The sequence below is a fragment of the Carassius carassius genome, chromosome 29, assembly GCF_963082965.1.
Source record: "Carassius carassius chromosome 29, fCarCar2.1, whole genome shotgun sequence".
NCBI lineage: Eukaryota > Metazoa > Chordata > Actinopteri > Cypriniformes > Cyprinidae > Carassius > Carassius carassius.
The window spans coordinates 8,606,735-8,633,244 of NC_081783.1; the positions used below are offsets into that span (position 1 = coordinate 8,606,735).

A 26,510-nucleotide genomic window follows, 5' to 3' on the forward strand; every position below is an offset into this window, starting at 1 on the left:
AAATGAAATAAACACACACACACACACACACACAAATTATAATCAAGCTAATGCATTTATGGTTGACTGAAATGATGAATCTATCTAAATCTGTCTAAAAGTGACTCGGACGGCCACACAGATAAGCAGTCTCACACCTCAGGCATTTTGTATGGGACCCTGCTGTCTCTAGGGCAACCGTGGAAGGTTTAGGTTTCCTATGGCAACCGTGAAAGAGGACATCCCACCCAACAATCTCTCAGCCAATGAACTGCTGTTCTGAGTGCCTTTTATCAGAACTGAAATGTTCTTCACTTATTACTTGACCAAAAAGCATTTAGATTCATCATTTCAGTCAATCATAAATGCATTAGCTTGATTATAATTTGTGTGTGTGTGTGTGTGTTTATTTAATTTTTTCATTGTGAGATAAAAATAGAGAGAGTACACGCATCAGCTCCTTATCGATATCCCCGCGTCTGCTGGGCCTCTGAGCAGCGGGCGCGAGATCCACGGAGCTCGCCCAACCCTCACTGCCCGAAGCAAGCAGAGAGCACGTGTCTTCTTCCTCCGACGCGGGCCTGAGATCCCCTTCCTCAGATGACGCGTCGGCAAGCAGCGGACGCTGAACATCGGGTGGTCTCGAGTGGTCTGCACCAGCGCCCCCTTCACGTTCCCGGCTGGATGGTAGCTATCTTCCGGATGAGCGCTCTTCCTCAAGCTCAAAGCACGCCCCTTTTCTTCCTGAGCTTCACGAAGAAGTGGTGAAAGCTTGGGACGCTCCATTCTCGGCGAGAATCCGTTCATCTGTTTCGCCAGCATTCTCCACACTGGACGGTGCTAAGAACAGAGGCTACCTGTCACTTCCGCCGGTGGAACAGGCTATAGCAGCGCACCTTTGCCCGCCCTCTGCTGGACGGCGGACTAAGGCGGCGTTGCCATCCAAAGCCTGCCGCATGACGTCATCGCTGCTCGCACGGATATTCTCTGCTGCTGGGCAGGCTGCGTCTGCGCTACACACCATGGCTATGCTACAGATTTTCCAGGGCGATCTCCTCCGCAAGCTGGATGAGATGGGACCTGAAGCGATATGTCTCTCGGATCTGAGGAGTGCTTCGGATCTCTCCCTCCGCGCTACTAAGTCCGCTGCACAGGCCATGGGACGGGTTATGGCTTCCGCTACGGTGGCTGAGAGGCATTTGTGGCTGACGCTTTCTGACATCAAGGAGTCTGAGCGCACTCAGCTCAGTGCCCACAATTACTATGTCCCACGCGTCATGTGGTTTCTGTAAAAATGAAACCCGTGCACGCTCGTCCGGCCACGGCCGATGGTGCTATAAATGCAGTGACGATGCCCACTACTCAGTGCCCATCTCCACATGTAAGCACAGCCCTGCACACAGGGCTAGCGCACATAAGATCGACACAGATCGCTCGAGTGCCGCCGTTGCCCAGTCAACAGAGCGCACTTCGCATCCAGCCCTTAGCCATTCATGCAGATGCATGGTCAGCGCTTCCAGGGGTTTCGTATTGGGTGCTAGGCATTATAAAGAGAGGCTACTCGCTACAGTTTTCTCGACGCCCACCGCGCTTTTCAGCACGCGTCGAAACTACGGTCAAAACAGAAGTAGCACACATACTTCGGGCCGAAATATCAAAACTGTTGAGCAAAGGGGCTGTAGAGCCTGTGTCTCAAGCTCAAAGCGAGGGGGGGCTGTACAGCAGATACTTTCTGGTGCCCAAGAGAGACGGGGGTCTCAGGCCCATACTGGATCTAAGACAGCTTAACAAAGCATTGATGAAACGCAGTTTCAAAATGCTTACGACCAGGAAGCTCCTCGCGCAGATTCGCAGAGGGGACTGGTTCATGTCAATAGATCTGAAGGACGCGTATTTTCAAATGCAGATAGCGTTAAACCACAGGCGATATTTGAGATTCACCTTCGAGGGCCAGGCATACCAGTTTACAGTCCTGCCGTTCGGCTTGTCCGTGGCTCCTCGTACGTTTACGAGTTGCATGGATGCAGCGCTCGCTCCTCTCAGACTCAGAGGCATGCGAGTGCTGAATTATTTGGACGACTGGCCGGTTCTGGCCCAATCACGTTTTACGTTTTTTTTGGCCCAAAAAGCCGTTTTACTCAATCACCTCGAGAAGCTCGGCCTCAGTGTCAATTGGGCGAAGAGTTCGATTCGATTCGATTCAGACGATTCTGTTTCTGGGTATACTTCTGAACTCGTGTTCCATGACGGTGCGGCTCTCACCACAGCGCGTGATGGGGGAGCGCGCCGATGGGGAGCACTGCTCGAGGGCAGACCGTCCTTTGGCCTATGGTCAGAATGGGAAAAGCTCCATCATATCAACTGTCTGGAAATGCTGGCAGTGGAGAACGCGCTGACGCGCTTTTGTCCCCATATCAAGGATCACCACGTCGTAGTCCGTTCGGACAACTTGTCTGTGGTGTCCTACATAAATCGCCAGGGCGGTCTCGGGTCTCGAAACCTGTGCAGGCTGACGGAACGCCTCCTGGTTTGGGCTCAGCGCAACGTGCGTTCGCTGAGAGCAGTGCATGTGCCTGGGCTACAGAATCTGGGTCCAGACAGGCTGTCCAGAGGCAATGTTCCTACGGGCGAATGGTCTCTACACCCGCAAACAGTCCGGAGAGATTTGGCAGGGGGCGGAGGTGGACCTCTTCGCGTCCCACGAAAACGCTCACTGCCCCGCGTTCTTTTCCAAGAACGAAAGCGCGCTGTCACGGAGATGGCCGTGCTGCCCGCTTTATGCTTTCCCTCCCGTCTCCCTCCTTCCGCAGGTGATAGAACGGGTGAGAGAAACGAGATGTTCATTACTGCTTGTAGCACCTCTTTGGAAGAATCAACCATGGTTCCCAGATTTGATGCAGTTAGCAGATGTCGCCCCGTGGCCGGTGCCGTTGAGGAGGGACCTCCTCTCGCAGGCCAGGGGCTCGATTTGGCACCCTCAACCGGAGTTGTGGTCCCTCCATGTGTGGGCGCTCAACGGTTACCCGCTGATCTCGCAGTGGGAGTGCTAAATACCATCACTCAGGCTAGAGCTCCGTCGACACGACGTCTGTATGCCTCGAAGTGGTCGGTGTTCTCCAGCTGGTGCACAGCTCGAGGTTATTCACCCCTTAGTTGTGAGGTGACGGAGGTCCTCTCCTTCCTACAGGAGCTGTTGGATAAGGGCAGAGCCCCATCCACGCTCAAAGTTTATGTGGCGGCCATCGCGGTGTTTTCTGAAACGGCACTCGGTCAGTCAATAGGAAGCAATGATTTAGTCATCCGGTTCTTCAGAGGAGCTAGGAGGCTGAATCCTCCCAGACCTCCGTCAGTCCCTATGGTGGACCTCGCGGCGGTTTTGGAGGCCTTGAAGGGTCCCCCTTTTGAGCCTATCCAATCGGTTAGCCTTCAGCATCTGTCGTTTAAGACAGTATTCTTGTTGGCTCTCGCTTCGGTGAAGCGTGTGGGTGATTTGCACGCACTCTCGGTGAGCCAGTCGTGCTTGGAGTTTGGGCCCAATGACTCAAGGGTCACACTCAAACCTAGGCACGGGCTCAGGTTATTGCCCTGTCTGCCCTGCCGGTGTCAGGGGAGGACAGAGACTCGAGTCTTCTTTGCCCTGTCAGGGTTTTAAGAGCTTATGTGTCTCGCTCTGCTGCCTTTCGGCAGACGGAGCAGCTGTTTGTCTCGTTCGGTGGACGTTCCAAGGGAATGGCTGTTTCAAGACAGACTCTATCCAGATGGATAGTTGACGCCATAGCGTTAGCTTAAGCTTCCAGGGGCCTTCAGTGCCCGTTGGGCGTCAGAGCACACTCCACAAGAGGCGTCGCCTAGTCGTGGGCGTGGTCTACTGGGATCTCTTTGCAGGATATATGTATGGTGGCAGGTTGGGCCTCGCCGTCTACATTTATCAGGTTCTATAACCTGGAGGTTCCCGCCTAGCAAGCAAGGCTGCTGTCGGTATAGTCGAATCAGGGCCCTGAGGGGAATTCTGAGTTCACGAGCGCTATGCGCTGCCGACTGTTATATGGGCAGTATTGCGTAAGACCCGCATTGCCACATTGGTCAGGCCTTGCCTCAGCTGTGTGATGTCATATGGCCGCATCTACGGATGCTGCTAGATATGGGACGGAGGGCTTTTTCCCTTTTCTGTCCTGGACTCTCTGTGAGTCCCTCAGGTGACTGTGCACTGTAAATCCTGGGCGTTGCTTCAGGTTTATTGGTGTGTGATCCCTGCGCGCACGGCGTTTTACATTGGGTTCCCGTAGCATCTTAGCTAAGACGCAGTACGAGAGAGCTCTCGTAAGAGAACGTACTCGGTTACTAAACGTAACCTCGGTTCTCTCTAGAAGAGCGAACGAGTACTGCGTTCTCTGCCGTGCATACGATTCACTCTGGTTCGCTTCGGCGATGAAATAAATCAGGTGAGTCAGCCTTTTCGAGCTCCTTTTATAGGTTGGGCCACACCCGTTTCGGCGGGAAGTGGCAAGAAGTGCGCGAAGCGCCCTTATTGGTCTGATGTTGCATCAGCCTGCGCTCGATAGGCTGTGCAGTTGCCGCAGAACAAGCCAATGAGCGGACGAGCCGTCTCGCCTATGGCTGTGTACTGCTGCAAATGCGCTTTACAAAAATACAAAATTAAGGATAATTTTTTGCTTCAGTATTTCGTGAAAAGAGACTTTTCCCGTAGCGTCTTAGCTAAGACGCAGTACTCGTTCGCTCTTCTAGAGAGAACCGAGGTTACGTTTAGTAACCGAGTACGTTTTATCTTTTTAGGGAGTTACAAATGCAATGCAAATAAGTGAGTTTAATTGAAAGTATTAAATTGATTATGATTCTCTTCCATATTATATATCTATCAGAACAGATATTTCTCAAATAATATCTCATAAATTAAATGTAATATTTGTTGTATATATATATATGTGTGTGTGTCTTAAAATAGCTGATTATCATATTAAAGTGAACTTCACATCTAAAACCCCTGCTTTAAATCACAATAGTATTAAAAGGAAAATTCCTCAGCAGAACTGACAAATTTGCTTGCTTCAAGCTATAGTTCTGGAAATGTCATTCATATATGAGATGTTTCCGAGTTTCATCCTCTCTCTCTCTCTCTCTCTCTCTCTCTCTCTCTCTTATTCTCTGTGTTGAGGCATTTGCTGCTCAGAACTGTGGTCATTAAAACAGAACTGATTAAGGACCAGCGGGAGGGATGGCTGATTATGTATTTATCAGCAGCCAACAGATGCAATTAAAATTCCCCTCTTCGGGACTTTCCAGTACCCCAGAACTCTCAATACGCTTCTATTGCCCCTTCTCCTCATGCTTCATCCCTCCACACTTTTGTTTCTAAGATTTTCTTTTTATTGCATCAAGTGTTACAAATACATTTTTGTTTCCTCAGCATATGGTGAGGTGAGTCAGAGAGACGGGTAGATGTCTCACTCTGTCACTGTTGTCCTTCTCTTTTACTGAAAGAAAAATATTATAATGTAAGTACACTTTCTAACAATGTTGATACTTCTAAAGTAGGGTTCAACTGTCTGAGACTATTAGGAAATATCAATAGGAAAGTACATTCAAAATGTGATTTAAACCTGGTTATACATGTTTTTTTCTAAAAAAAAATATATATATAACTATATAAATGTTTTAGATTATTCCATTTTTATATTTTTTTATTTGATTTAAACCTCTAACTTTACCTCAAAATGTTATTTTACTATATTTAGAATTTTATTTTACCTCTAAACTTGATTTAAACAGACAGATATAATTAAACAAAGGTGCATTAGGATGCAAAATAAGAAAGATAATCATGCATCTAAAAAATGCTGTTTAACTTTTTTCTCGAATTGTTATGCTGATGGTCTAGATTCTAGAAAAATGCTCTCAGACTGTTGGACCATGTTAGTATTTAAATTTAAAACAGTGATTTACACTACACACTATACTACATTGTCATTTAACATTAATTTATGACTGTGCCACTAATGGCTTTGTAGATGATGCTCTATGATTCACAGCATGTGGCTCTGTATGACAACGGTTCCCTCGTCCTCCTGCCTACACCTGTCTGTGTCTCCTTCTACCTACCGCATCGCTTCTCCTCTACCTTGCTGGTGCTAATAGGAAACTCATCAACTGTAATTAATGTGCTATTTTGACTGAATGAAAGATGGAGTGAGAGTTTAGTGAAAGAAGAGGAAGCGATTAGTCCCCTCTGTGCCCTACACGGCCCTCCACTGAGCAACCAGATGGTCGTTTGTGGAGTCAGTGAGTAACAGTGTAGCGGATATGACCCGAATCAGACAAATTAAAGAGTCGATCAGAACTGTGGTTGAAACATGAGCCAAATTCCTCAGGAAGGCAACCGGAGGTCATAAAACATTCTGTGCCACAAGTCCCAAGCAAGATAACCAACTAACCAACTCTTTCACAGAACAGCTTTCAACATTAACACCACTAGAACAATTATTGACAATTTCAATTCAGAGAAGATATTGTCAAATTTGGCAATTAATTGAGATGCAACACCGGACATCACATGTAAACCCATGAGAGTTATACACCATATCCTTAAACACTTCCCCCACATAGCAGAACCAGACTGAAATTCCTAAGGGGGGCCTTTTAACCTCTGGTTCCCACAGAACATCCCTATGTCAGATAATGGCACAGAAACTGTCTTTTCTACATATATATGGACCAAAATGACCTCAAAAAGACTTATAAATGAATATCAGTCCATCGCTTCACTCCATATTCATTTATATGTAACCCACACATTTGACTATAATGTTATAATCACTTATTGTGTTTGTCTTTTAATAACTATTGGATAGCTTAATGATACATATTCATGTTTCATATGTATGTGCTTGAATATGCTTGCTTGAAACAGTCATGACCATCAGTTATTTGTCAAATGTATCATATTCTTGTTATAGGAATCATGTCCAAAATTAGACCCTGCAAGAGCGGAAAATTCGGACCATGTGCTTGATAAGATGAAAGTGAAGTGACATTCAGCCAAGTATGGTGACCCATACTCGGAATTTGTGCTCTGCATTTAACCCATCCGAAGTGCACACACACAGAGTAGTGAACACACACACACACTGTGAGCACACACCCGGAGCAGTGGGCAGCCATTTATGCTGCGGCGCCCGGGGAGCAGTTGGGGGTTCGATGCCTTGCTCAAGGGCACCTCAGTCGTGGTATTGAAGGTGGAGAGAGAACTGTACATGCACTCCCCCCACCCACAATTCCTGCCGGCCCGGGACTCGAACCCACAACCTTTCGATTGGGAGATAACATATGATTTATGATAACCCCGAGCCAAGACAATATCTGATTGGTCAAGACAACATTTGAGGTGTGGCCAACGGGCCACTTTAAATACTCAGGACACCATAAAATGTAGCTTTTAGTTTTAGCTATGCGTTTAGCTTCTGCTATTAGTCATGCCTGCTTTTAGTTTGCTTTTAGCTTTGCTTCTTAGCTTTAGCTTTTAGCCATGCTGTTAGTCATCACTGTTCTTTGAGCGCGGTTCCAGCGTGCTTCGTCCTGCCTGCTGCTACTTAGCCACGATGAGAAGAAACACCAACTAGTCTCGTCAAACTTTACTTCTTTTCTTTTCCGTTTGAGAGTTTCGTGTTCTGAGTTAAGTTTTGTAACGCTGGTCTCCAAGTCTGACCTCGACTGCCCGTTCAACTTCAACCAGCCCACACAACTGTGCGTCTTCAGCAACCACGGGCTTCCCAAGACGTCACTTCAACGACTACTGAACTTCCAGCCAATCAGCGACATTGACAACAAAGGGAGCACAGGCAATGTACCTCCAGACTGATTTGCACTGGTGTATCTAATATAATTTTAACCTCATTGAGGAACTCAATGCGAGGGCTAATTAAGTGATTGATGGTTGTTCATGTCTATGCAATTTAACGTATTGCTGTAAACTTGGGATTCCAAATTTCCATTCTCTTAAACTCATTCTTCCCTAACTTTCGATCTTCCTGCAACTTGTGTGAATGTGTGAGTGCACGCGTTTATATGTTAGATTAGTTTATATGTCTTAGATTTATCTAATAAAGCCTTATTCTTATTGAAAAGAGACGTATCTTGTGTTTTGTGCTTACAAGTTAATATGTCTTAGATTTATCTAATAAAGCCTTATTCTTATTGAAAAGAGAAGTATCTTGTGTTTTGTGCTTACAAGTTAATGTCTTAAACTGCCGATCTTGTTACTGTGCTAATTGATAGTGTTTTCACTATACTTTGGGTATTAATACCCAGCGCAGATTTGATGTTTAACGGCTCGTTCAGTGAATCGCAGGGCGTCTCAGTGATCAGCCGTGAAACAGTGATTATGTTCAAATTCCCTTTAAAATCTTAAATGATTCCCTTTGAGCTAAATTGACCTGTTTCCCTTACAACAGCAAGAAATCAAGGGAATGACAACAAAGAAATTATGAATATGTTAAGAACCGATAAATAAATCCAAGGGACTGAGGTTTATTAGGCAATTCCCCTTAAATATTTATCCTCTGTAGTCTATCTAGGGCATAATTTAATATTCCCAAGAAAAAGTAAAAATACAGTAACAGTGACAACACTGCACCCACAAAGACTCCACTTTTTGTTATTTACTTATTCTGCATTTTTCTTTTTATTCTGCTCATAAAGAATCTGTCATGCACACACACACACACACACACAAAAACTGTCACTGCTATATATATATATATTATATTAAAATGTATACATTTTAAATATAATTTTTCTAATTCCAATTTAAATCTTAGTAAAACTTATATTATATTTATAGTTTTTATACAGTATATAGTAGAATATTATAGAGTCTTACATTATTCTACATAATTTCCAGTAATATATAAATATTATAAAGGGCTTTACTACTTTAACTTAAAATATACATTTTACTCAGCTAAAAACTAAGGCTATTACATACTACCTAATGTTAAAAATCCACATCACTGCAATTAGTGTAATATCTCTACACTTACATTTTGTGACTTCCTGCTTCCTGTTAAACCTCTAAATTTCAGATTTAATCAGCCAGATATAATGTTTTCAGCAGGTCTCGCTCTGTTTCTGTCTTGCTCCAAGGCTGTGCCTCTCCTTCAGCTGCTTTCATTAACCTACTAACCTCTCTGGAAAATGCCTAATGATGCAGGAACCCTTCAGGTATAAGACAAAATTCATTCCTTCAATCTAAGATTAACCTCTATGGTTTGAGCTCTTTTAATCTACACTGCTTTAGACTGAATGTTTCTCTGACATGAGCAATTTGCTAATTCCAAATTCAAACCTATATAATTCACAGGTTGTAGAATAAATGAATCATTTATTCAAAATCAATATAGATGGCACAATTTCCAGTCTGGGGTTTTGACATGTTAGGCTAATCCATGACCCCTTATCTACATCCTCATAGGGAATTCAGTCTCTAATACTACCACTATCCTTTCATCTGTGGGAGAATGTCTCCCCGGCAACTATCGCATGGGCTTAATGATTGGACGGGCATATGTTGCCATAGTTACCAGAAGCTCACATCCTGCTCTGTCTTCCTCCTCAAGCGACTGACAACTCAGGAAAAGAGTGGCTCTACAGAACACATACAGCAACTGACCCTTTTATTGACTCCATCACAGCCGCTTTATGCTCCGAAGAGTTCATAAATTTAAATTTTTATGGATCAACAGCCAAAGAATATGATTAAATCTATATGCAAAATAGTTAGACTTTCAACAATTGAAAGTTATATTTATCTGTCTGTATGTATGTGTATATATATATATATATGGTATATGATGTATTTTTTCTCATTTTAATAAATTGATGAGACTAGCATGTTAATATGAGAATCTGCATATGCCTGGAGAAAGAAAACAACAGCATTTTACACAGCCAATTAACTCTCAGCTTTTAAAAAGGATCTGTTTTGACAGACATCTTAATGACCTGCCACTTCTGTTCAGAAGAGACAGTGCTGAACAGCATTATTTGATTTGCACTGTAAACTAACTGCATATGACTTACAGCTCTGAGAAGAATTTGTTGACTATGACCAAATTATAGACATCTATGTTTACTCAGTGGTACAATACCATTAATTTGACCCTTAAATTAAATTTGCAAATGACAATTTGCTTCAGAATGTATTAGGCATACACCAATGCACCCATGAAAACTATTTTCATGTTTTGGCCACTATAAACTATAAATATTAAAATTATATTCTGTTTTGTCTAAATAAAAAAATTAAATTTAAAATCAATAATTTTAAATGCAAAAAAGTTGCTTTCCCAACATCATAATGTACAGTATGAAAATTACTTCTTTTTTTTTATTTAGGTGAGCATATAATATAAAAGGCACATACAATAAATATCCAGTATTGAACAATACATATAAAAATAATAAAATTGTAATGTAATAAACATCACCTCAAGTTATTGGTTTTATATATATATAGGTTGAAAATCTACTGTATACCATAAGCTGGTGAGTGCTTATTGCAATAGTCACCAGTAACTGTCCATAAAAACACTGGCTGTTTCAGATAAACGTCCTCCCTCTTGGAATTCTAGGCACTACTTTGCCAATTTGCTCAGAACAATTACCTTACACAAAAGCAATGGTGAGAGAAAAGAGTTCAAGTGGAACTGTAACTAACAGATAGTTCACTCAAAACCAAAAATTCTGTCATCATTTATTCATTGTTTTATATATTTTATCAAAAAATCTTGAAACCAGACAGTTTTGGTTACAAACACATCCAATGTATGGATAAAAACACTAAAGGATCTCTCAAAATATTTACTTTTATGTTCCTCTGAAGAAAGCCATACGGGGGTGAGTAAATGATGACAGAATATTATAATTTTTTCTGAGAACTAACCTGTCTGACAGTTTATGGATGGTGCTCATACTTGTGAGTCACCCACTAGAGGCTCAAGTGTAGGTGAGCTGTTCTGGATATTTATTGTTCCATGACATCTCACTCAGACATTCTGTCAAGCATTCAGATCAAATGCCACACACTTCTAGTGAAAAATCAGCAGATTTGCTTAAAGAAACATCCGAAAATGTTTCTAAGACAATATACAATTATTCAAACATATTCTCTCTTAAAGTATTTATCTTTGCAGTTGTCATGCTATCTACTCAATTAATTAGCCGTTTTTTTAATGGATTTAAATAGCGAGTGGCTACTAACTGAAAATTTTTCATTTAAACCCATGAGAATTAATTTATAGTCCGAAAATATATTTAAATCCCTTAGTCTACTGCATATATGGATTTATGAGGGCTAGCCTAAATTTGACAATAAACTATTTGACAACAACACCATATCTACATGTACTTCAACACACCCATTTTTATAAGCATCACTTATTTTGATTATCACTTATTTTCATTTATAAGTCCTGTCTAAATACATTCCAGGGCCACTGTATGTCTCTATTATAGTCTTTTTTATATCAATAGTTGCACAGCTGTGTTCATTATCTCTTTGCATTCATGTAAGAGAGAGAAGAGCCAACTAGAAAGCCATGAGGAGTCAGGAGGTCAGGACAAGTGTGTGACTTCCATTCCTTCCTGAAAGCTGTTAGACTCCAGTCTGGCTTTTATTTGAAATGGGGAAATAAATCCACAACCAAATAGAGATTTAATGAGTTTTCTGTGCCTGCAGATCTAACGAGACACAATAGTAATGCAAAAACAAATAAAAATTTTCCTTGCATGAACGTGTGTGTGTGTGTGTGTGTGTGTGTGTGCATGCATGAATTTCCATGTGTATGAAACTCAACACACAATTAAATCCAATAGAGCTGGCATGTTGCTAAGCTAATGGTGCAGCACTCTTGTATGAAAATGCAAACCATACACAAACAATGGGCAAAAATATCCATTTAATGACACTGACTTATTTTTATCAATGTGTTTTTCTTTCTTTTCTCCCACTTTGTCCACCATCTTGGAATTATTTTCACCGATTACCTTCTCTACATGCAAGTCTGCCTTAATTTTAGGTCAAAATGATTATAATATTTAAAGCAGTCTTGGGATCAGTAGCATGTCCAAAATAGCTTAAAATGCTGTCTATGCATGCAATTCACTAGGTTTTTTTGAATGGAGCTTATGACTTCATGTTTATGTTTGACTGTGCATGTTACATTTGCATGCATACAAAGGAAGTGAATACTGCTATTTCCCTGGCTGCCTCCCCTTTACACAAACTAACCATCAGTGTGTCCTTGGAAACAGCTGGTTCTCTCATACCTGTGTGTACAGCATCCGCCTCTTTTCATGGCCAAAGCCTGTGTAAACTCCCCCTGAAATTGTCTCCACTGCATTAGCTTCAGCTGTATCTACATGACCTTGGCCCACATGTTTCTTCCTGTGTGCTCAAGTGTTTGCTGTTTCAATTAACTAAACTATAATTCCAAAGGCTTATCCTTTCCTTCATCTCCTCCTGTTTATAAAGGCATGTCGTCAAGTAAAGCCAACCAATGTAATCTACTTGATTGTAGCCCAAACCAAACAGTTCTATTACATGCTACTGATTTTACACCGGTTTCCGAATCATGGATTCCAGCAGCCAAAGCATACATCTTGCATGCCTTTTGAAATAAAAGCACAACTCAGATCAATAAACCAAGGCTCATTGGAAAAACTTACCTTTTTTGTAAAACAAACAAAAAAACCTACCTGTAAATAATGAAATCAACAATACTGATAGTAAAACACCAGCAACTTTTACTTCTCAAACAAAGTTATTACAGCGGTTGATTATTGATTAATAAAGACTTATTTTGTGTGGTTTCTTGCACTACTTTCTTACTATTTAATGACCTCAAATAACTTTTAAGATTACAAGATTTGTAAACTAGTTGGTACTGTACAGTATGTTTTTAAACATGATAAAGCATTAACCTTTTAGAGCCACTCACCAGACATTCAATTAATTAATTAATTAATTAACTGCCACAATGCAACGACCAATGTAATAAAACATTGTCATATTCACTTTTATCTGTTTCGGAATAAACTAAACATGCTTTTAGTGCTACACACTTAACCAGCCAAGACCGATATATCAGCCGATATTTGGCATTTTTCAAATATCGGCATTGGCTGATACGTTTTTCTGCTTGGCCGATGTGTTCGAGACTTTTAGAATCTCTAACCATTAGGCCACGAATAGGTTTTTATCAACTTACTATTAACTCTCTGTCAGCCCACTAATGCAATATTCATTGCAATTTAAGATGTTGAAATCAAAAAATTTAACAAATTTTCTTTTTCACTGCTTTTTAACATCAATATAGTATGTTTAACTCTTTCCCCACCAGTGTTTAACTGCAAACACCGCAAGCAATTTTGATGTTTTAAGCGTTGTCTTTTAATTGACAAGATATAGCAATATTTTGCAGAAATCGATCACAAGAGGCTAATTTTTCCACTGAACCTGATAACATAAAAACTCAGTAAACAAGCAATAAAATTACGATCATACAAATCAGCTAGTTTGGTTTTTAGCTTCAACAAAAAGACTGACAGCAGACTGTCACATGTTTACGAACACCAGCAACTGCGACTCCAACATGGCCCCTCTGACCTGTGACAGCACATGCTGAGTGAGTTGGGATTCCTGTGAAACACCCCACAAATATTGCCCCTTTATCCAATTAACTGGGCCTCAAAGCCCCACAGCTCATCAGCACACTCAGTTCTCCCATCCAAACAAAACTCACAGCACGCATAGAAGCCGAGCTGTCAGTCACAGAACTGTAAACAAACCACCGCGCAACAATGAAACAGCAGCGATGCTAGAGATACGAGCTGTCAAAGCTTCCTACACATATAGCGCAGGGCTAACACACACACACACACACAATGATATATAGCACGAATCATGAGATAAGGGGTGGGGTTGAGTAAGAGGTGAAACACATTTCTGCTCAAGGCAGTTTTATGGAAGATAAGGGCAGCACTCGGAGAGTGGGCGAATTTGATAGAGAGAGGAAGCAAATGGGAAAAGGACTGTTATTGTTGAATAACTTCATGTCCTCCAATGCAACTCGTGATGTCATAATGGAGGGAGGGAAACTGCCATTCTCTTTAAATTGCTCCCACCTCGTCTCTTCATCTGTGAGCCCCCCTCGCCAACTATGCCCTAGGGTTTGCTATGGGGGCTGCTATTGGCTGTCGGTTTGATAGTGTTGCTGACAATAACCACCAACCAGGGGCAGGGTGCCCCTCCACACAGTTTCCACAGCAACCCCTTAAATGTGGCAACACCAGTTTGAGTGTAAGCAGGGAAAAGTAGCACAAATGCAACCTTCATTAAACCACAAATGAGCCAATCTCTCAAGGGTTTTACTTACACATTTTTAATCTAACATAATCTAAAGGTGACGGTACCTGGTCACATCATATCTACATTCGTTTTACATTTGAATTGCTTGACGTCACTAATGTCACTGATAATTGAGGGCAGAGCTACCATCTTGACAATGTGAGGCTAGAGGATCTCATTACGCAACAGGTCCCTACTTCAGGTAGCCCCATGAGCACAGACAGCATCATTAAATCAGAAATCCGGTCAGAGGCAGAGAGCTTTGCTTTAGTTCTTAATGAAGTGCCATTAGTGAACGGAATCTATTGGAAATTGTATATCTGACACAAATCCAAGGCAGTATGCAAGCTTTTCCCATAATTAAAAGATGGTTCTGAGAGGTCACAGAGTTTAGAATGTATTGCATAAGGGTGAAAGTCTCTTACCTTGGCAGGTGAAGCATTTGATGTGGAAGTGGACATGCTGAACTCGTACCACCTCTCCTTTACACACCTCCCGGCAGCGAAAGCAGTGGATTGGTCCAGAGCTCCGTTCACTGCTGCATGAGCTTTGCTGATAGGGTACTATAAGGAAAAAGACAAAAAGTAACGAACGTTACATCATATATCGCCAGCGTTGGGCTCATTACTCAAAAAATGTAATATATTACTCATTACTAGTTAGTCCTTTCAAATATTATTACTTATTACTACCAGCCAACAGTAATTAGTTACACTACTAGTTACCCTGGAAAGTAGTATTATTACTGTAATCCTTTATTAGTTACTGCCCAACACTGTTTATTTGAACCTTATTGTTGGCTAATATTAGACTTTTATTTATTTATAATTTTTATGAATCATTATTATTTATTAGTATCGCCATTGACATTAAATGAATGTTATTGTTAACTAAAACTATTTTTTTAATAATTTCGTATATTTGAAATAATATACTTTTTTAATATACTATTTAAAATTATTATTTTAAATAATTTTTTTAATAAAATACAAATATTAGATTTAGAGAAAAAGAAAGACAAATTTAACTTAAAGCAATCAAATCTTACAAAGGTTTCCTTTTTTATATTCTTTATTAGATTTATAACTATTTCAGAGATCTGCCAATATATATATTTTATAACGTTGCTAAAATCTCAAAATGTGTCAAAATGAATATCAAATTTTTGGCACCGTAATATAATGAGTTTTAATGTAGATAAAATATGTATTTGTCTTATTTTTAAATAAAAAAAAAAGATAATTTTGCTAAAACAGAGTAGTCATCTTTTAATATCAGCCATAACACAAAAATAATTATAGTCTTCTCTGTATCAGCCAGAATTTCAATATTGGTCATGGTGTTTGTCTAGAGTACAGTGTGTTGAGGCAAAAGTGATGTATTTTGCACTGTGAAACCAAAAATGCCCTCTATGCTGTATTTGTTGTACCTGTACTACAGCTGTGAGTTCTGCGTTTGTCTTTATAATGGGCCTGAGGGTTACCTAAATAATTTCCTTTGCTCTCTTTCTCTGTTTTGATGGCTGGAGGTTTTGTGCTGATTACCCTCCTATTAAAGATGCATAACAGGCGTTCAAAGACTCAGCCAGTGAATAAATCAATTACTGTGCAATCACTGTAGCAAGCGTTGCTCTCGCTTTAGTCTAAACGGATTTAACAGGGGGGGGAATGTTGAAAACAGCTAGGGCACATGCCCTACCCTGATCTCCATTGTCTCAGCTACAATGCTGGCAGCAGGGCAGAACTGCTGGGTCTGCGATCAGATTCTTTAGCACCATGTTCCCAAAGTTCCCACAGAGCCCGTATACAGCCAGGAACACACTGGCCTGGTAGAGCGTACTGGGAACTAGGTTTTAATGAGGTTGTAATGGTTTTGTGTGCATGTTGGAACAGACAAATGTAATCAGCGAGCACAAAGTGTCATGTCAGGAAGTGATACTGATCAGTGCAGGAAATTTCTTATATTTTTGAAGAATAAATCATTATTATGAAGTGCGCTCACCTGAGCCTGAATTTTTAGGGATGCACCAATATTAAAATTCTGGCCAACATATATAATCCAGTGAATATTATTCATGTTACAGCAGAAAACCAATAAATTGTTAACAACACTAACATAAACATAAAACACTAACAACTAAAATCAATCATTTTAGATGCAAGTTAAATTATAACAGGGAAGAGAATATGAAAAACTTATTTTGTGATCTGCTAAGCATTTAAATAAATAATATTGTAAAAATCTTATTGAAATATCTATGCAATAAACACTTAACATATTGATATGCCAGTCTAGTATGAGGGCTGATAACAGACTTTTTTACTGCAACAATGTTTTGTCATAAAAGCTACTGAATTTCAATATTATTTGGTCAGAGTAAATGAAAAACGAAACAATAAAAACTCAAATCTATCATTTTAGAGGCTGCAAGTGAAATTAGGCATAAAAACATAATGAACTGAATAAAAAAAGGTTATATTCATTTTGAGATTTGCTAATGATTACATTTAACAATGTTATTCAACTACAAAGATAATAAAGAAAATAAAAATAATATTGAGAGATGAAAATATTTTTTTTTCAATAAAAAAAAAACAATGTCTTGTACTAGATCACTTCCCATATTGTCATTCTATTGGAATAGAGAGTTTCATTGACTTTTCTTCATCCACAGAAGAACAATGATCCATTAATGCAGTTATGCCTCCTCCAGTGGCTCAATCTCACACTGGTAATACTGTAAGCACTTATTCCTTTGGCAGAGTCACGCTGCCTGGACCGACTTCCAGAGCGGTTTTCTGAATTTTGTGTGTGGCCCTCAGTTCTGCGAGACGCTCTGAGCCCACAGTCTTTTGTCAGTGTAGATTACAGTACAGTCGTGATGCCGTTAAAAAAGGATAACAGTCACACAAAAGAAAATACAAGATGTTTTGTAGTATCACAAAACCAGGGGCATTTATGGTAATGTGTGAGAGCTACTTCCCCCAAAGCTTTGCTTTTCTTTGTACCCCAAAGCGGCCCATAAGCTTTCACATACAATAATGCTCAAATAAACAGAGGTACTGTAACAGCTCAGAAAAGAATAAACTACATGCCATTAAAAGACAATATGTCTTTCAGGCATCACTCATCTGTCATATATGGGCGTCGCTGTGCTAAAGGAGGGTGGTGTGTAATCCCTGCTATATCACATGCACAGAGATCATGAGAGGACATGCACACAGGGTTAATGTTTTTGATGGCACCTACATTAGATACCTAATGACACCACTCATGTTTAGTGGAAAGTATTACTATAATGGATAATTATTACTATAATTATTAATAAAGACTTGACAGTCTTCACAGTTCAAATAAAAACAACAAGTTCCCCAAATCCCAAAATAGGTCACAGTGAATTTTCTTACATTTTCAAAAGTTTAAACATGTGTTGCCACAAATTCCTCTCAGTTTGCACACACACAAACCTCAGTTATAAAAATGAATTAAATTAAATGATTGATATACAAAAAAGAAAAAGAAAAAAGAGAGTACTTCTAGTTCTTCTGGGAAACTTCAGAGCACTAATGTTAAGCAATATATAGCAAAGGACCGGTAAAATCCGGCCCAAGGTGTAAGGTGATAACCACAGGACCTAAGGGGCCGCTGCTATTTCTGCCCTCAGCAGAGGAGCCTCCTGCGGATTATAGTCACGCAGGATTGTGGGAGAGTGGAGGTGACAAGGCTGCTCTCAATTCCTCCATAGCCAGGCAGAAGAGAGGTGTAAACAAGACCTTGTGGCCAGAGTCCACTTATCCTTCACAGTAATGAGCACTGGGTGAAGACCTTTAAATCCAGTGCTAGAATTAATGACTAAGTAACACTCCCGCTTCCATAACAGAGTCAGAACACTTACTTGCAACAAGAATAATACTGACCAGTACTAATATATGTTTCTGGTAGTTGTTAACAGCAGGGTCCTTGAATGTTTAAATTATGTGTGTCATTACTTGCTCAGTACAATCAGATTTTGCATATCTAAAACCATATAAATAGGATTAACTGTATTTACTTTAAACTTGTGGCTGAAATATCTTATCTTAATATATTTTATCAATTTTAAAAACATGCTGTTTAATATTTTGGTGGAAACCATGATTTTTCTTGTCATTGTTATTTGTTGAAAAGAAATTCAAAGGACTCATTTTTATTTTATACAAAAAAAATATATATATTAATATCAATCTATTATATTGTTCTGTTTGATGTAACAATCAAATGTAATTTAGATTTATTGTATTTTATTTATTTATTTATTTGTTTGTTTGCTTTTCTGGTGAGCATTTTTTTTTTTATAGCTATTTTTGTGTTTCGTCCAAAAACTGAAAATGCTATTTTCAGCCATAACATTTTTAGTGCATCCCTACTTTTTAATTTTTATTTTCGCATTAAAATTATTTGTATTTTTGCTTGATAGTGATCATTTCTCTTTTATATTTTTAAAAAGGCAATTTAAATCTTTCCCCCTGAAACCTGCTTAAGAAAATTAGGGGTGTTGGGTGTTCAACGACAGGTTTGCAGTATTTGGGCCCCTGGAGAACCTGACCAAATATAACATATTTGGTCATATGACTGTTACATTCAAACCAATGTTGCTGTAGCAACAGGAGCTGAACTGACCTGTCAGACAAATGATCACTCAAATAAGCCAAACCCAAGGTCAGACAGAATGAGGTCTGAGGGCCTCAAGGACTTGCTCCGGCCTTCGATTTGCTCTCAGGGTTAGTAATGATTTGAGATTTCAACTAAGTTTAGAGAAATGTGTTAGGTCAACATCACCTGATGAACACTAGTGTCACTCTATGAATTATCTACCTTTATATCTTCAACAGGAGAAGATTCCTTGGATTATTTAACGGAGAGCTTTAGGAAGCTGGATTGCAAACATTTACAATAACAAAGAACCAGCTGGATTTTAGCATTTCCCATTGAGCTGGAATACAGTACTAGGATGTCATACCAAAGATATAAGCTTGGCCCACTAACAGAGCCTGGCAAAATCACTCTGATTTATAGGAAACAGGAGACTATATAAAAGATAAATAACACAGAAGAGTACAAAATCTACTCAAGAAAATGCCATCCTTACCAGTTTAAAAAATAAAAACTCTGAGTAATGATCAAGAGATCACGCTGAAGTAGTTATTAAAACTATTCCCCTCTGCGCAAATATGTTTGTCAAAGCTGTGTCTTGATTAAGTAGCAGTTTCTTGTACACTGTTATAATAGCAAGGAGCCACAATCCAATTAGCACATCTAGACACTTCAAGTAGTACTATTTCTTTGTAAAACATTTTCTATAGCACATGGCCTGCAGTCTGTGTAGGGGAATAACAGTGAAAAGCCACCCTGTGTCCATCTACTGGCTTTTATATCTATGTGGTCCTGCATAAAAAGCTCCATCAAAGATATTACCCCGTATATGCAAGCCAGGGGAAATGCATGGAGAATTAAATCTTTAGAAAGGATCTGTAGGAAATTCAACGCTGACAAGTGTTAGCATGCTGGTGCTTCTCTTTTGTTCCCAGTGCCGCTAAATCATACTGGTGGGTTACAGGAATGACAAATGGGTGCTGACGCTGGGCCGAACTGTGCTCCAGATGGGATGAGAGTGTGTTTACGGTGCCATAGTGGGTCTACGTCTGCTGACACACTAGCTCAGATTAAATTCCCAGGTAGAGCTTCTGCATTATGCAGATAGATGCTACAGAGTAACATCAAGGCAGATGCATAGTGCATAATATTTAATCTGGGAAGCCACCATTATAACATTAATCTAATGTTCATGCGAAATAAACCTTAGATTATAAAAGTTTTGTCCACCATGCAAGAATAAAATTTAATCGAATGACCTCTATCCAACTATTATTACTTATTTAACACCCGGTGGCGAAAATCAAGTTTTTAACAGTGTCTATGTAATTGAAAGTTTCCATGGAGAAATAGTTCACCCAAAAATGAAAATTCTGTCAATAATTACTCACTCTCATGTTGTTCCAAACTAGGGCTGGCAACGAATATTCTAAATTCGAATATGTATTCGAATAGTTTTTAAAAACGAATTTCGAAGGTGAAAATTAATATTCGAATAAAAAAAAATGTGGAAAAAAAGGCCCGCGGTAGTAGAGGCGTGGTTGTCTGCTTTGCGAGTGGGCACGCTAGCGCGCCTGAGGGTTCAGGGACAGGTCACAGCCTCACAGGAGTCGCACTGTCTGGCACAGCATCACTGCTGAAAGTTGACACGTCTTCATGGAAGATGGCAGCAAGTGCAGAGCCCAACTCGACCGCAGCAGAGAAAGTGAGGTAAAATTGTTGACCCGCGAGACAAAGTTGTATGCAAGCTATTTAAGATACAGTTAGCATACCATTCAACATGAGGTCACATCTCAAAAATGTGCACCCAAATGAGCATGGCATAATGTGTGGAACTCCAGCTAAACAGTCACGTCTTGACACTTAACGTTACTTTGCATCGCCCGCCCCAAGCTCTTTGTCTGCAACACGACAAGAGGCCATAACGGATAAAATAATTTCGTTCATTTGTAAGGACATGAGACCGATCAGTATCGCGGATGGGGCAGGCTTCGGGGAGTTCTGTCAAGCAATGGATCCGAGGTTTGATTATTTATCGTTTCATGTCAAGGAAAAGTTCCATGTTTACCACAGCACAGCTCGCTCGGAGCATTCAATGTCAGTTCTATATGCTGTAAAACTTCAATTAATATTAATAATATTTGTTTCAATCACTGAATGAAGCCTGCTATACTTGGGACAACAGTCGCGACCTTAAATTGCTTGCACAAAAATGTGTTTGTTCATTTAAACCATTATGCGCAGAGAACGTGAGGGTGAGAGAGCGTGAGGTCTGCAGTCTTGGCCATTAGTTGATTTCCTTGTTTTTGTGTAGGTAATACGTTGTCATATATGTTTAAACTTAAATAGACTATCTATACAAGTTATGTCTCTTTCTATTATTTTAGCCTGTTATTAACGTAATGCGCGTCATTGACGACATGCGCAACCAGAGGTTCAAATAGTTCGAATATTCGTGTATTTTTTAGAGGGAATATTCGAACGCCATATTTGAGCAATTTTGACAGCCCTATATCCAAACCCTTAAAGGGGTGGTTCGGGATTTTTGACATCGGACCTCATTTTTAGGTCAGCCTGTTTGTTATTCATCAGCGGAGACATTTTTTTTTTTTAAATTATCCAGTCCTTATATTTGGATAGTTGGCCGATGCTAGGCTAGCGCGAGTCAATGGGTATATGTTAGCCAGCCATTAAAAACCGTTTTACCCACTCCACAGTGCACCAAACGCAAATCAATTATAACACTAGACTATCGATGCAAATGTCCGTTGAGAGAATAATGTTAGAAATCAAACTTACCTTTCATCTCAATGATCCTAAAGGAACTAGTTTCTCAGCCGCTGCGGAATTTTACTTTGCTCCGGTTAGTAATGACAGAGCCCGTCTACGGAGAGCCTTGGCACTCCCTATTCAGCCCCCTTTGTATTGATTTTGGTTGCAGTTCCATCAGAATTCCACTGGGGGTGATCGCGAGCGAGTGCAGACTGAATGGGAGTCAATGGGGCTATACGGCTAAATGTGTCTCTTTCTCCCGATTGCCGTTGAGAAATCTCAGATTTTATTGTAGGCTTTGCAAGTTCAACATAGGTTATAGGTCGAAAGTTGAATGAACCAGTACTTATGTCCTTTCGATTTCTTACAGGTGGGGCCGTTGTTGGCCGGAACAAGCTAGCATTCTGCTAATGAATGCTGATTGGTCAGTGACGGACTTGGGACTGATTACGACCACAGACCCCGCTTGATGGCACTAAAACTCTTTGTAACTCGTGTATTAACCGAAAGAGCCTTACCTCAAGTAGCAGCTGGTGTTATCGTCGATGCCACGAGTAAGGAAGCCATGAATCGGAAAGACAGCAGACCCTCTGGCAGTGTGAAAATATGTGACGTCATCACATTTTTGAACGCTTTTTTAGAGCAGATAAGTGAACTTTAAAATGCAATTTTCAGCTGAGTGTATTATCTTAGCCCCCCCTTTCGAATACAACATTTAAATTACTAGACAAAAAATTATATCCTGAGAAAAGTGGGTTTTGAGGGGTATTTCGCCATAGACCTCCATTCGTTCTGCACTCGCTCGCGAGCTCCCCCGCATGGATAGAGACGTGTTACTGCAACCAATCCAGAACCCGGAAGTAAGCAGAGAGTGCCAATTCTCTTCCTATTAGACATTCTCTGGTAATGATCAGTGTGCCAGCGGCAGGTAAATACACTTGCGTCATGTGTGGACCGGCTCACTCGGTTGCCTAGGTAATCAATATCACTCCGCTGCTGCTGTCGACAAGGCTTATGATTACAGGGAACAAATTATAACTAATGCAATGTGATGAAAGGTAAGTTTGATTTCTAACATTATTCTATCAACGGACATTTGCATCGATAGTCTTGTGTTATAATTGATTTGCGTTTGGTGCACTGTGGAGCGGGTAAAACTGTTTTTAATGGCTGGCTAACATATACCCATTGACTCGCGCTAGCCTAGCATTGGCTATCTATCCAAATATAAAGACTGGATAATTTTTTTAAAAAAATGTCTCCACTGATGAATAACAACCAGGCTGACTTAAAAATGAGGTCCGATGTCAAAAATCCCGAACCACCCCTTTTAGACCTTCTTTGGAACACAAATTAAGATATTTTGGCTGACATCTGAGAGCTTTCTGACCCTGCATAGACAGCAACACAACTACCACGTTCATGGTACTGTCGTGAACACACATAGAATTCTGACACAGAAGAGAATAAATAGTTGAATAAAGTTATTATTTTTGTTTGCTTTGCACACAAAAAGTATTCTCGTAGCTTCATAAAATGAAGGTTAAACAACTGATGTCACATGGACTATTTAAAAAATGTCCTTACTGCCTTTCTGAGCCTTGAACATGGTAGTTACTTTGCTGTCTATGCAGGTACAGAAAGCTCTCAGATTTCATAAAAAAAATAACTTAATTTGTGTTCAGAAGATGAACGAAGGTCTTACAGGTTTGGAAAGACATGAGGGTGAGTAATTAATGACAAACCATTCATTGTTAGAAGACCAATCCCTTTAAAGATTCTTCATGAAACATTAGATTCCAATAAATAACTTTTATTTTTAAGACTGAACTACTGAGCAAACTTAATTAATATTCATGAGCTGAACTGAGTAATCATGTGCCCTCCCTACCCACTGTTCAAATCAATCCTGCATATAATTTACAAAGCAGTTTTTGTGATTAATAATGGGCTGTCATAATGACAGTAAATTATTCCAATGTTTTCTTTTATGAGCACATACCACATAATAAGTTAATTCTATATGCTAATACAATGACAGTTCATTAAAATTATTTTGTTTGTTCCTAATATTGATTCATGCTTATTTTATTAACACAAACTGTCAAAAGAAAAAGTGCATTCATTTTACAGAAGTCTAAAAAGGGTGCCGAGGTCTGGACATTGAAGGCAAGTTGGGTTCCAGCTCATTCCTCTCCACAGGGCTGGCATGACAGGACGGTGGTGACGGAGGCACTTCTGTAAATGTGTGTGCTAGCGTGTGATTGATGTGCGGGATTCTGAGCCGTGAATGCTGACACAGGAAGAGCAGAATAGGATGACTTCAGGAACCTTAGGCTAGACTCACACTAGCATTTACTGGCCGATTGTTATGTCACTTAAATAATATTCATAAGTCAGGCTTATACAATATGTAACCCTGCTTTCCTTTTCAAATCCGTCCGACACCCCTGATAATAAACAATCACTGTCTATCATTTACTAGAATCTCTAAGGCACAGAAACCTTTGATATTCACTCAGGAGGATCAAACGGGAGAACAAAGAGAGAGAAAGACAGACAGCACAGGGAATGGAAAACAGATTGAAAGAGCATTCCGCTAATCAATTGTTTGTCTGTTCTCTCAGTGGTGCAGAAAATAGAGGGCAGGTGATAATGGCAGTTGACCATAAGAAATGTAGGGAGCAGCAGATGAAGAGAGACCAAGTGACCTCAGTGTAATTGCTCGGCATTTTCACTGGCTCAAGGCAATTATGCTCAATGTAGTGTACACATCATTGTGCACAACTAACACTCCATTCAAATACCATATGTCTGCATGAGTGGCTATCACATAAGTTTGAGGCTTTTTGTTAGTCGTCCAATTTGGTAGGTACTTTCTACTTGTGGACCAAGCATGCCTGTTCATTTGTTGGTAGCTCTCCAGCTAGACCTTTTTTGCCATAAGACACAACCCGGCCACTGCACTCATTGCCTTGCCATCTGTCTGCAGCTGAAAACACTCGCTTTCCATATGGTAGCACACTGGTAGCAAACCCATACCCAGCTGACTGGCAAAATGCTTTGAAAGAGTGAACTAGGCAAGCTAAATTGGCTGATGTGACATTGTTTTATCAGAGTGTGCTGGTACTGTGAGCTGTATGTCCTGAACTAAGGGGAGAATAGTGGGGGGATTAGCTCAGAGCGTTGGACACATGTTGTCAAAGCTTGTCCATCCGCTCATCAGCTGAGAATGCAATTTAGCAGCAAGAATGCAAATCATTTCTAATCGCAGAACAGCATGGCATTTGCCAAGTAGGTACAACAAACGAGGGAAAAAAACATCTCTGTTGCCCATCGGCTTTGTTCTAAATGTTCTGCTGAACTTTTCCCATAAAAGGATCATTATGAAAAGCAGCGGTCATGCCCTTGCAACATCAGCTGACAGAAGCACAAGCCTCAAAAGAGAGCTGGTCACCAACATCAGCTTGTCTCTCTGTTGGTGTTCGTCTTTTCATCTGACATATTTCTACAGCATGTTATCAGTAATGATGATTTCATTATGATTGGATGAGAGCTGAATGAATCAACCAAGCGTAGCTCACTGGCATAGAACTAGACACCAGGTTTTATACAGGTTTTATTACATTTCCCCAAATGGTCATACATTTGTCAGAATCATTTTCTACTGATTTTTGAATTGACAAATGGTGCAATTTATTTCATGACCAGTCAGTTTCTACATAGATTAAAGGAATAAGTGCTCCTTATCAATCCTGAGCACATGAGGCTCATTTGTAACTCTGAACAATAAAAAAAAAAATAGTATTAACAATAATATTATCAATTACAATAAACGTATTTTTTTTATTATAAAGTCACATCGAATGTAATTATTAATATCATATTTATATGCAAGCAAGCAAGCAGTATTATTATTAATAATATTATTATCATCATCATCATCATCCCAAATTCCTGATACAGTGAGACTGAGAATGTATTTGGGGCAGATCAGGAGCGCGAGAGGTCAAACGCTTGAATAAGACCAATTGCTCCTTGTCAAGATAAAGTTCATTTATTTTATCTGCTTCGATTATTTCTATTTAGTAGCCTATTTCATTCATCTTTGCAATTAGACCAAGGTAAGAACAGCAAGAATTTACTCACCACTCGTGTTCATGATGCTGAGACAATAATCCAAGAGGAAATTTTTATATCAAGACAGCAGCAGTCTCCTATTGATCCACCGATACAATCCAGTTATTAAGCCTCAGCTTGAAGTCAGAGTCGAACCGTTAGAGTGGGACAGAAACTCGAGAATAATTAACAAAATTAATAAAGCTCCTAATGTAATTCCCGGATCACAGGAGGGCAGTGATCACTTGGTAATAATGGGAGCGCTGGTCTTAAAGTACTGCACCCCGTGAGTGCAGGGCTGACGACCGGCCTCAAATAAAGCGGAATGTTGTCTAGTCACATTCCGTGATCTGCTGCCGTGTCTCGCGTGTAGCCTGAGATAGTGCTGAGCCGCACTCAGTGTTGCGTACAGTGGACGAGGCGCTGCCTGTCACTGTACTCTCGCGCTCTCATCTATGCGAGCGCTCGCCGGGGTGACGTCAGCGAGCGCGGAGCAGCGTGTTTCCTCACAACACATCTCCTATGCAAGCGCGCACAGCGCTGGAGGAGACAAGTTCGTTGATTATAATGGCAGCGATGTGTTTTTGTC

At 40.3% G+C, this 26,510-nt stretch overlaps 1 protein-coding gene across 6 annotated transcripts in view; it reads right to left on the reverse strand.

Moving 5' to 3' along the window:
* ablim3 (actin binding LIM protein family, member 3) overlaps positions 1-26,510 on the reverse strand; it is a 79,429-nt gene extending 52,919 nt beyond the window's left edge. For all 6 annotated transcript variants that reach the window (XM_059515764.1, XM_059515763.1, XM_059515762.1 and 3 more), the window contains exons 1-2: positions 25,952-26,510; positions 14,824-14,961 (exon numbers count right to left, since the gene is read on the reverse strand). In XM_059515764.1, coding sequence (XP_059371747.1) covers positions 14,824-14,961; positions 25,952-25,964 — 151 coding nt within the window. In that variant the 5' untranslated portion in view covers positions 25,965-26,510. The remainder of the gene's footprint in view (positions 1-14,823; positions 14,962-25,951) is intronic.